This window comes from Grampus griseus (genome assembly GCF_964374135.1).
Source record: "Grampus griseus genome assembly, chromosome: 2".
NCBI classification, from domain to species: Eukaryota; Metazoa; Chordata; class Mammalia; order Artiodactyla; family Delphinidae; genus Grampus; species Grampus griseus.
In genome coordinates this window covers 156,554,162-156,566,686 of record NC_139018.1, presented here as the reverse complement: position 1 = coordinate 156,566,686, position 12,525 = coordinate 156,554,162, and the positions used below count along the sequence as shown (strand labels likewise).

Here is a 12,525-nt window from a genome sequence, read left to right as displayed (position 1 = left end):
AGCTTCCAGTAAAGGAAGTGAGACAGTGATGGTCTGTGAGTAGGTTGGGGAGCTGGAAAAAGGGGAGGTGTGAGGTTGGAACACAGACATAACAAACAAGTCTCTGGTTTCTTTCATCTTCCAGTAGCCACATAGTACCTACATACACTTATTCATGAATGTATTCATTCATTCCTTAATGAATATGAAGGTCTTGCAAATAATCAGAAGTGCTCATCAGAAATAGATTGTGACTTCTCATGTCTGAGTCCTAATAATATTTCAAATGCTACCTTGAAATAGACTTTAAAAAAAAAACAGAATAAAATGTATGAAAAAGGTAAGAGTCTTTAGCAGAAGAATATATATATATTTTTTTGCAGTAAAGCTATATCTGGAAAACAGCTTATAAATCTAATTTTTAAAATAAGTTGATATATTGTGTTTACCTGGTTGAATAATTCACATTAGTAACTAATTTTGAGTAATTTTTCAAAAGAAATACTTAGTGAGCAACTACTGTGTGCCGGGCACTGTGATGGATATAAGAGATACCAAGATGAATGAGATACTGTCTTTTGTTCATGGAGATTACAGTTTAATAGAAGTGACATGGAAGTAAGTATATTCAGTAAATTGTTGTGGGTAACAGATGGTAAATACAGTAGATCTAAAGGCCAGTTCTACCAGTAACCAATTCTACCTTTATGGCAATGGGCATTGGTAAGGTGGATCCTCTAGTAGGTCTGTAGTCATGATTAAATTTTAGGGAAAAAAATTATCCTGTTATAATGAGTCCTTGTCAGTAATTGTAGGACTTTAAAATTATTTTGTTTCTCATCTTTCTAGAATTCAGGAAGCAAGTAATAGAAGCCTTCTCTGGAATTGTTGTTAAAATTATGATTTAAAATATTTTATTAGTTTTAGAAATATTAAATATTTACCTCATGCTGGGTGCTCCGTGTTTAAAATATTGGAGATGTGTCCTGTTCTTACAGGTCTTAAAATATATATGCTTACAAACAAAACAACATACTGACAACCTACCAATTATAAAATGTTAATCTTTTTATTTGTAGAAGCAAGAGAAGGGCCTGGAGAATTGAGAGGACTCTATGAAAGGGAGGTGGCGATGGCAGTTGGGAAACTGTTGAAAGAGAACTCGTTTGAGCAGTAGATGACAAACGTGCTAACACGAGGACTTTGCTTTATCTCTCCTCAACCCCATCACTCTCCTTGCTTGAAAGTTGGGCTTCTGTATAAGAATTTGTTTGAAGAAATGTGTTCTGCACACTGAATGAAAAATTTAAAAATGAAAACATGATATAATAGAAAATGCTGATATCATGCTACTAGTGAGATAATAGAAATATTTTGAATGGAAAGGTATAAATCATATTTACACTGACAGTTAAAAGCTAAAATTGAAGAGCACTTAGGCTTATTGTTTGAACACTTTTATTGTATCAGACAGTGCTTATTACCAGAGGAGTATGAAGATGTATGTGGAAGCTTGTGTGGCTCTTTTGAAGTGGAAAGTGGGGCATTTCTGAGGACTTTTGGGTTTACGGCATTGGTTCTTTCCTGTATTTAACTTTCAGCCTTTGGCTGTCCCTTCCTTGATCATGATTAGTTACACTATTTTTATAATTGCAGCTGTGATCAGAATCTTGTTGTTGTGTTGTTTCCAAGTTAACATGGACAGAGGGAAGGAAGCCAAATGATTTTTCTGAGATTACTACTCGAGTGGGGGAAGGAAGAAGGAGAGAAATGGGTTTTGAGGTTGTACATTTTTGATACGACACTTGTTTAAGGTGGAGTTAGCTGAGCTGTGAGAGGTGGAGGTGGGACTGTGCTGGAGGGCGCAGGAGCATGGATTAGGGTAAAAGGGACAGGAGATTTGGGATCAGTGCTCACAGGACCACCAGGTGGAGCTTTTGGCTAAGGATGTGAAGCTCTCCCAGGATGCTACCCAGTAATAAACTTTGTTGCGGGGAGAGTAGGTATACGTCACTTTTAAGTGTCCGTATTGAATTTCATCTCTCACAGAATAACTAGTTAAAATAAGTGGTATTTCAGGTTCTCTTGTGACTGGTGTGCCTTCCTTTATTTTGTTTTTAGTTGTGTTTTGATGTTGATCTGTTTAACTCGGCTTATTTCTCCTCTGAGCGTTCCCTTCAGCCTTGGATCTAGAGCACGGCAAAATGAATGCTGACGTTTTTAGCAATGGTGCCTTTTAAGATTTTATCATTAGAAGAATCTTTATGATTGGTGTATCTTAGTCCATAGTATTCTACGAAAGCGATCACAAATAACTGAAACATTGTTTAGACACCATCGATACTTAGGGCCTCTTTTGGTTGAAAGCTGAGATGGAATTAAAGAACTCAGATTATAGACGTGGGTAATTCACTCAGATCATTTCAGGAGAAGGCATTTGCTTTGTGTACATGCATTGAGCAGGAGAGGAGAGCCAGCAACCGCAGCAGCAGCTCAGAGGCGGGCTAGACGCTCTCTTTTTTTTTTAGGCTAAAAGGTCTCTCTGATGGTGACTCTGCTTTGCTCTGCGTATTGGGTACCGTTTTCCTCTCTGAAACATCTTTTTCTCAGCTTACTGGTAGTTTCTGCTTCCTCTTTTTTTTCAGCTTGCCTTTGGTTACAGTAACCTGTTAAGCTCTTTACCTCATAACGTTTCACCTTTAACTCTCATTACAAATTGACTCTCTAGTTTATCCTAGTTCGAATTCCTAAGAAAGGACTAGTTGAATAAATTATGTTCGTGCATTGGGAAACTTTACAGCTGTGAAAAAGGTTGAGGTAGAGCCACTGATATATTGGACCCAGCCTGAACTATGCATCTGGTGACATCACACTGGTACCTTGGTAAATGGCTGCCACAGTGGGAATATTCGCAGCATAGAAATTGGCAGATGCCACAAACCAGGGCTCACAGCCTAAACTTCTTCCCTGCAGGAACTGGTTGCTAAGGCTTTATTGGTGTTGATATGCATAAGCTCGAAGATGTACTGTTAAGCAAAAAAGAGTAAGATCTAGAATTATTTATAGAATGGTTCTAGTTTTTAAATAGAAAAGGGACATTTAAGTATATGTGTATGTGCATACATACATGCAGATTCTTGTATAGTGTGGAGAATAGTTTTGGGAGATAACGGTGGCTGCTTCTAGGAAGGGGGGACTTAGGTTTGGAGTGGGGTGTGTGGAAGTGTGCAGATCAGAGTTCAATTTTAGATGCTTTGTATATAGTTGATTATGAACATTAAAAGCCAGTAAAATCCTTATATAATCACAATGTCAGTAGTCAATATAATTTACTTCAATCTCAAACATTATGATGAAGTATGTAGGAAGGAAATATAATCCTAATGTTGAAAGTGTCAAGGTCAGATGAATTCACTTTTCCCATATGTATCAAATTCATAGCCATGCCCCTTAGTACATTGCTTCATATTTGACCATGACTTTTATCACTCTCTACTTTGTTCTGAATTTTCTAATAGTCTTCTTATCCTCTTTTTGGTGTCTTTCATATGTAAGCTTTCACTGTATCGCTAATAATATCTGTGATGTACATGTTGTCTAGAATCCACTTTCTTCTTGAAGACACCTTGTATTCCCTATTCTAATGCAGGGTGGTCACTCTCTAGGCAACTACACGGTTAGCTTCCTGAGATTGCATGGATCCTGTGTCTACCCCGTTTTTTGATTCTGTTAAAAAATTATTCTGACACTTACTAAAACAATAAAGAAATCCCTATAAATAAGAGATTTATAGTCAGTCAGTCAAGTGAGGGCCTTGGTGGATAGAAAATTACTAAGAGGAGACTTCAAGGATGGGATTCTTGCTAAACCAACTTAACAGGATTTTTGGTAGAGGCAGGCCAGTGTTACCAGATATCAAGGGTGGGGGATGAGGAATCTGACCAGATATCAAGAGCAAAGAGATGTCAAGGGTGGGGGGACTCTCACTGAACTGACTTAGCAGGATTTTTGCTACAGCTGGGCTAGGCAGGCTAAAACAGGACTCAAGGCCTAGTAAAGAAGATGGTTAAAAGTTTGGACAAGGAGAGAGTCTTTGTCAAAGAAACATTGTTTAGGCAGTAAACTCTGAATCATTGTATTAGTTTCCTCTTGCCGCTGTAACAAACTATGACAAACTTGGTGGCTTAAAACAACAAGATTGATTCTCTTACTGTGCTGGAGGCCAGAAGTCTGAAATCAGTTCCACTGGGCTGAAGTCAGCAGGGCTGATTCCTTCTGGAGCCACTAGGGGAGAATGGGCATCCTTGCCTTTCTGAGCTTCTGGAGGCTGCCTCCTTTCCTTGGCTCATGGCCTCTTCTTTCCTCACATCACTCCAGCCTCTTGCCTTCATCCTCACACCTACTTCCTCCTCTGACCTTCTTGGCTGCCTTTCATAAGATTCCTGTGATTGCGTTGTGCCCACCTTCACGATACAGGGTCACCTTCCCACCTCAAGATCCTTACTTAATTACATCCGCAAATTCCTTTTGCCATATTAGGTACATCCGCAAGTTCCAGAGATTAGGATGTGGACATATTTTGGGGAGTCATTCTTCAGCTCACCCCACCTTGTAATATCTGTAAACGTTTTTACTTTTTCCTCATACCGAATCAGTTGTTTAGCTTGGTATAGAATTCCAAGCTCATGATAATTTTTTTTTTCTCAGAACTTTGAAAATAAGTGCTTCATTACCTTCTAGTTGATAAGAAATTTGATGCCAGTCTGATTCTCATTCCTTGGTTTATGATTTGAACTTTTTCCCTCTCTCTAAGCTTCTGACATCTTTTACCTGTATTGAATGTTACACCTGGCTTAAGCTGAGTGTAAACATAATTCACTAGTGTCCAGTTAAGTGTAATTAATGTTCATAATCATGCCTCTAAGGTGGCTGTCACTTTTGCAAAGTACTTTCCATATTGTAGGTCCCAACCCTTTAAAAAAAAAAAAAAAAAGAAAGAAGGAAACAGTGAAGGGAAGAAGGAAAGAATAAATAGAGCATTTCACAGTGCCACCCTGCAGTAAGCTATGCATTTTGTTTCATGAAACATTTATTTCACTTGTATATGTGTGGTGTGTTAAATATTTCCAAAACCCTCCAGAATTTAGTATGCATTTGCTTAGTGTCTGAAACAGGGGCTGAAGCTTTCACATTAAAAAGTATCATTAAAATTAAGTTATAAAATGTACTTGAGAAGAGTATTCCTACTTAGCTTTAGTTTAATGTTTTAAATACAACTTTTCTTTATTGCTCCAAGACAAGTTTTATTAAAAGTAATAAGAATGTGGCTAATTTTGAAGTGCAAGATTAAGGCATATTCAAAGCCCCTGTTTGTTACTAGATGGAATGCTGCGTGTAGGCTGGTGTGGTTCATACTTGGGATCTAGCCTGAAAGGCATGTTTTTACCCTCAACAAACATCATCTTTGTTTGAATATCTGTAGTGCGTGTAACCACAGCAAGGTCTTTTTTTCCCCCTTAGAATATATCTCAGACCTTTTCTTTCTTGTGCCTGTTTCACAAATAGTTTAAAGTAGAGCTGCCTTCCGCTTTTCTGTTTCAGTTTGTTGCAGAATGTGTGAGGGACCACCTAACACTCTTGGTGTGCTTGCAAACTATAAAGCAGTAATGGAATCTTGGAAGAGATAAGTTTACTCTATGAGGACTGAAGCTGTTGTTAATTCCCAAAGCCAGACTGGTTATCTAACAAAGGGTAAAGTACTTTTTAAATTGAAATATATATTTATTTACATTCATCTGTCAAAATGTATACTAGGAAAAATGGTCTGTCAATTTTGTTTCATTGAATTTAAAATTTAGTAACTTTGAATGAATTGTTCATTACAATTTGGGGCTAACTTAGTGATACTAAGTTACAATCCAGGTGGATACTTGATTCTTTAAAGTTTTTATGTTTAAATGGAATTAGAGGTCTTCTTAAAATGCTCTAGTTGTCATTTTCTTCCGTTCGTTTGTGCCCAGAGATGTTTTCTGTATACTTGAGTATTTAATCCAAATGCCTTTCTATCCTTACTACTTAAAATGTGCCTCTTGTACTTTGAAACATTGTTACATTAGATGTAAAGTCAATTAAGATAATTTGATTTAATTTGGCTTGAATACTGTGATATTTGAATACTGTGTTTGATAATGACAAGTGCCCAGGAACACAGCCTGGAAGTCAGTGCACACTTGCATAGACACAGACAGCTGCCGATACCTTCTGTGGTCAGTGTTTATAGGGCAAATTCTTTGTTCTGCAGTGGAATTTCTAAATAAGCAATCAGAACAAAACCAAAGGGAGTATTCTACTATAATTCTTAATAAACTTCTCAACTGTAGATCAGACAGTATGAAATATAATTTAACTATAGTGAATTCTGCATAAGGACACTGCTTCTTACTGGAAAGATGCTTGCTTCACAACGCGGATTAGTAAATAATGTCTCTAAACTTGGTGTTGGGAAAGATTGGCATTTCTATTTAGTCTCTTCAAAGAAGCAGGTTTGGCTATATTTTATAAAATTAGTTTGACCTTAACTCTGTTCTCTTTTACATTCATTAACATTACAAAATTTTCTCCGCATCAGGAAATACAAGGATAAGAACTTTCTAAAGGAATTTAAAGATTAGTACTGACTTGATTTGGAGTCAACTATTCTAATCATGTTAATCATTTTATTCCCATAAAATTAGGTACAGTTTCATCCAATTCCAGTACAACCCCTATTACTTGGCTAGGTCTCCTTTCTGGAAATCTCTAGATTGGAGACGACCCATGTAAAGCGTTGTAGCTTACAGTTTGCCACAATGATGTTTTCTTGGGATACTTTGCATCTTCACTTCCGAGCTCTATACTGTTTCCAGTTCTTGCCTTTACACTTTTAAACTTTTCATTGTTAAGTTGGAAATATAGTTGAGACTCCTAGGACTAGTAGCAGGAATAAAGGACTAGTATAAAATACTTCAAAGAAAGCACTCATTTATTGGATTTGGCCTAATCACCATAGAAATTCATGCTTAGCTGTTCTGGTAATGGAAATAGAATTTACTAAGTAGCCAAGTTTCCTAGTTTGAGTTTAATTTCTGTTAATTTGCTTTCCCTACCCTTTTGTAGAAGTGTAATGTGTTAAAGCTGGGTAACAGGAGAGGGAAAAAGGAATTGATGAAGGCTCATACGTCTAAAATAGGATAATAAATATGTGTATAATTGAGTTGAGTACAGACTTCTGATTGTATAAGTTAACTGTGAAAATCTGAACAACTAACCTGTATTTTTGTTATTTTATTGAACCATTTGTTATTTATTCACATTTTCCTCAAAGGATAGTATATTGACACTTTGTAGTCTGAGAAAAGCAGTGGCAGAAACATTTTTTTCCCAAATAAGCTTTAAGAAATTCACAAATTCCATTCTGCTATTTTTACTATTATAAACAACCTTGTGCTTGTTTGATTATCTCATTATCATAAATTCCTAGAGGTGGAATTATTGGGTAAAGGAGATGCCTGTTTTTAAGATTTTTAAAAATTTTTATTTTTTTCTTTACTTTAGAAAACTTTTCTTGTCTTTTGTCCTTAATACTATTTAACATATAGACAGCACTTTGCTATTATGTGGGTATTTATTGGACTATAGTCTCTACCTATTAAGGTTTTTTTCTTTTTAATATTTATTTATTTATTTGGTTGTGCCGGGTCTTAAGTTGCGGCAGGCAGGCTCCTTAGTTGCAGCTCGTGGGCTCTTTAGTCGCAGCTCGCTGGCTCCTTAGTTGCGGCAGGCAGCCTCCTTAGTTGTGGCGTGCAAACTCCTAGTTGCGGCATGCATGTGGGATCTAGTTCCCTGACCAGAGATTGAACCTGGGCCCCCTACATTGGGAGTGCAGAGACTTAACCACTGTGCCAACCAGGGAAGGCCCTGTTTTTAAGATTTTTGATACATATTATCAAGTTGCTTTCCAGAAAGATTTTATACATTTGTAAGTCTACCCACAGCATAAGTAATGGCAGATTTCCCCACACTATATCAAGACTGAGTAATATCAATGCATTTCTTGGTCAGTGTGAGATAGGTGCAAAGTGGTATTTTATTTATTTATTTTTATTTTTAGCTGTGTTGGGTCTTTGTTGCTGCGTGCGGGCTTTCTCTGGTTGTGGCGAGGGGGCTACTCTTCGTTGTGGTGCGTGGGCTTCTCATTGCGGTGGCTACTCTTGTTGTGGAGCATGGACTTTAGGTACACGGGCTTCATTAGTTGTGGCACACGGGCTCAGTAGTTGTGGTGCATGGGCTTAGTTGCTCCACAGCATGTGGGATCTTCCTGGACCAGGGATCAAACCCATGTCCCCTGCATTGACAGGTGGATTCTTAACCACTGTGCCACCAGGGAAGTCCCTTTATTTTATTTTATTTATTTTTTACATCTTTATTGGAGTATAATTGCTTTACAATGTTCTGTTAGTTTCTGCTGTATAACAAAGTGAATCAGCTATATGCATACATATATCCCCATATCCCCTCCCTCTTGCGTCTCCCTCCCACCCTCCCTATCCCACCTGTCTAGGTGGTCACAAAGCACCGAGCTGATCTCCCTGTGCTATGCAGCTGCTTCCCACTAGCTATCTATTTTACATTTGGTAGTGTATCTATGTCCATGCCACTCTCTCACTTCGTCCCAGCTTACCCTTCCTCCTCCCCATGTCCTCAAGTCCATTCTCTACGTCTGCATCTTTATTCCTGTCCTGCCTCTAGGTTCATGAGAAACTTTTTTTTTTTTTTTTAGATTCCATAGTTAACGTATGGTATTTGTTTTTCTCTTTCTGACTTACTTCACTCTGTATGACAGACTCTAGGTCCATCCCCCTCCAAAGTGGTATTTTAAAATTTGTATTTCCTTAGTTTCTGATGACTTGAGTTTTTTTCCCCCATGTCTTGGCTTTTAAAATTAGCTTTTATTTTTATCAGAGCTGTACTTCGTGTAAAGATTCAGCAGCCTGTAAAACTTATTTTGAAAAATAAGCTGACTTCCACACCCCTCCCTCCGGGCTGCCCACCCCAAAGAAGTAATCACTCTCCACTCCCAGCTGGTTCATTATCCGTTTACTTGCAAAGCGCTAGATACCGTGCCTATATTGCCGCTTCCTGTTCTGCAGATTTAGTCATTATCTCATGGTTTCCTGCTTTGGAGGGTGAGGATTTGGTTTTCTTCCCTGCACTCACTCAACCTCTTACATACCACACGCATCCCTTCAACTCTCGGGACTTGACTTCTTTAATCAACTCCCTGTTTTTAACCCCACCCTCACCTCTTCTCTGGAACCTCCATTTGCTGGGCCACCGAGGGCAAGGATTTAAAGAATCCCTATATTGTCGTTTTAGTGGGGTTTTAGGAGGAATGGATAGAAAAGTGTGTGTTCCATCTGCCATCTTTAACTGGACATCCTTTTTCGTGTCTTTAGTGATCTTTTTTATAAAGTAGTGGTTAAAATTATGGACTGTGGAGTCAATACTGTCTGGATTTGAATCTATCTTTGCTGTTTACTAGCTTTGTGACCTTAGACAAGTTAGTTAAAATCTCTAAACCTCATTTTTTTTCCATCTGTGTAATAGAATTAATACAGTAAAGTGCCGTTGTGAGAATTAAGTGTGATAAGGCATGTAAAGTGCTTTCCCGCAGTATCTGGATGCTGACAGTATCTTATTATCTGCAGGTCACTCTGTGCAGAACACAGAGTTGTCACTGCTGTTGTTACTCCTGTGAATTTCTTGCATATGACCTTTGCCCAGTTTCCACTGGAATGCTTGTGTTTCTTCTTGATCAGAGGTGCCTTTTATACAGTCTGTCATTGATCTTTTATTTTTATTTATGGTAGTTGGGGTGTGTAATCATATCCACACTATTTCATGTTTTGACCTTTACTTGTTATCAGACTTAATGATTTTGAAAGATAACCTGGTGGTAATAAGAAAGAAAACTTTATTTGTGGTTGTATTGTGGTAAAAAACTGGAGATTATAATAGTTGTTGGGGCAGTTGATAAGGGAGACCTGAGAGGCTAAATGAAGAAATGATTATATGCATCATGTCAGAGAAATATTTTTTTTAACTCCTGAAGTCTATCTTGCACTGATTTATTTTGCGAGCAAATTACCTAAAGTTTTAAAAGCCTTCTTGAATGCTCTTCTCATCATCTACCCAAGTGAATTTCATCTGAAAACTTAGAGCTCTCAGTTCCAGTTTCTACTTTAATACTTATTTCTATGAAACTAGATCCAAAATTAACTCTTGAGGGATAAGATTTACCATATCCCCTAAGTTAATGCTGTGTTAACAAATTTGCTTTCTTTTGAGTATGGTATTGTAATATTGAAATGGTAGATATGTTGATATTTCAAATTTATAATTACGGATACTTAATTCGACTTTGCTGGTTTGTCATTTTAGGCAGCATTGATTTACTGTTTTATTTTCATTTGTTTTATCTTAGTTTTATAATTAATTAACTTTATAAATCTTTAAATAACAGTTCATTGAAATTTGATCTCTCCACAGATTCAAACCAGGATGTAGCAATCAAACTTGCCCAGGAGCGAGCTGAAATAGTTGCTAAATATGACAGAGTAAGTATTCATATTTACTCTTTGAGTAATTTTTATTTACAGAAGTATAAATAGAAATGGAGTTCCTTTTTGGAGAGCTTAAATTACAGCAGCATTTTGTTTACTTCCCGTGACTGTTGAAGTCATCTTATTTCTCTGACTTCATCTCTGTATTTTTTCTTCCTCCTTCCCTGTGCTTTAGCCACTCTGGTCACTTGTTATTCTTCCAACACTTCTTCCAGGCTTGCTTCTGCCTCAGGGCCTTTGCACTGGCTACTTCTTCTTCCTGGAACACTTGTATCCTGGATACCTTCATGCCCTATTGCCTCCTGTTTTTCTTTGCCCAGATGCTACCTCTTAGTGAAATCTTCTCTGACCACACTGTTTAAAAAATACACCCCTCCACCCCCTGGCTCTCTATATTCCCTTTCTCTTCTTTACTTTTCACCATAGCATTTAAAGTATCAGCATACTTTATATTATACTTTGTTGTTTGCTCTCCCTTCTAGAATGTAAACTCTCCGAGGGTAAGAATTTCTTTTGTTTGATTTGCTCTTGTATCCTAAATACCTACAATAGTTCTGGCTCATACTAGGTATTCAATAAATATTTTAATATATTAGTATATGGAATTGGATACCCATTTTATTTATAATGGATACGTGATGTTAAAAATTGAACATGGATCTGAAAATTTGAATTTATACATGATGTATAATCTCCATTAGCATTTTATCCTTAAGTTAATTATGGAATCTCTTTTTTTTTTTTTTTTTGCGGTATGCGGGCCTCTCACTGTTGTGGCCTCTCCCGTTGCGGAGCACAGGCTCTGGACGTCCAGACTCAGCGGCCATGGCTCACGGGCCCAGCCGCTCCGTGGCATGTGGGATCTTCCCGGACCAGGGCACGAACCCGTGTACCCTGCCTCAGCAGGCGGACTCTGAACCACTGTGCCACCAGGGAAGCCCTGGAATCTCATTTTTGATGTCCTAGAAAATCACAGTTGTTGATGATTTACATATATCCTTATTATTACCTTAGCTCTTGAGATCTACAATGAGTTGTAGCCATGATTTATAAATGTCATGTTTTATATTTATATCACTTGGATGTAATTTCGTATCTGTTATTTTTGATTACTTATGAGAATAACAGGAACATGAAATTATAGAAGGCCATCTGGACTGTGCCCTGCTTCCAGGGAGGCATACAGGCAGAGCTCAACTGAACAATCATGTTCCCAAGGTTTCTTTTTAAGTTGGTTGTTTGGAACATCAGACACTGTTTCCCATTATTATGATTAGGTTTTAACGTAGTCCGTGAAAAACCCAATTAATTTATTTAACTGCTTAACTAATTTAAAACCAATAGAACCATCGTTTGTTCATGCTCACGTGCATTTTTTTTTTCATGCAGTTAACACTTAGTGACCAGGCCAAGTGTCATGGTAGGCCTTGGGGTTTCACTGTATAAACGTGAGTTACAAGGGGTCCCTGCCCGCAAGATGCTCACGGCCTACTCAGAAAACACATGAACAGGCAGTTAGAAAACATCCACGAGACAGTCGGTACTAAGTGTGAAACGTGAGGGATTAGTGTAGACTCTTGCCCTGGGGCTCCTGCTCTAATCAGTGCTGCTTCACAGCTCAGGAGGGGAGTGTGACGGGCAGTGGGCTGAGGATGGAGCTCTGGGCACACGGACACTTGGTGGGGGCTGCCCATGAGGAAGCTGTCACAGAAGAGTAGGGGAGGGGCAGGAGAACCAAGAGACGATGGTGTCATGAGGCTGGGCAGCACTGACAAGCACAGTGGAAAAGTCCATTCGGTGAGGAAGCCAGAGTAGTGTCCACGGGATCTGATGGTGGGAGGCCGGTTTTGACCTTGGCAAGGATAGTATCAGGGCCAGTAGAGCT

The 12,525-nt window shown here is 38.2% G+C and overlaps 1 protein-coding gene across 2 annotated transcripts in view; it reads left to right on the top strand.

The window, feature by feature from the left end:
• The window catches only part of USP6NL (USP6 N-terminal like), a gene marked incomplete at its 5' end in the record, with an annotated part of 102,580 nt that overhangs the window by 32,912 nt on the left and 57,143 nt on the right, over positions 1-12,525 (top strand). Inside the window, 2 exons of one of the 2 annotated variants that reach the window (XM_082647574.1) lie at positions 5,676-5,730; positions 10,567-10,634. In XM_082647574.1, the coding sequence (XP_082503700.1) occupies positions 5,676-5,730; positions 10,567-10,634 (123 nt within the window). Of the gene's footprint in view, positions 1-5,675; positions 5,731-10,566; positions 10,635-12,525 lie in introns of those variants that run through there. The other variant, XM_082647573.1, reaches the window with a different exon arrangement.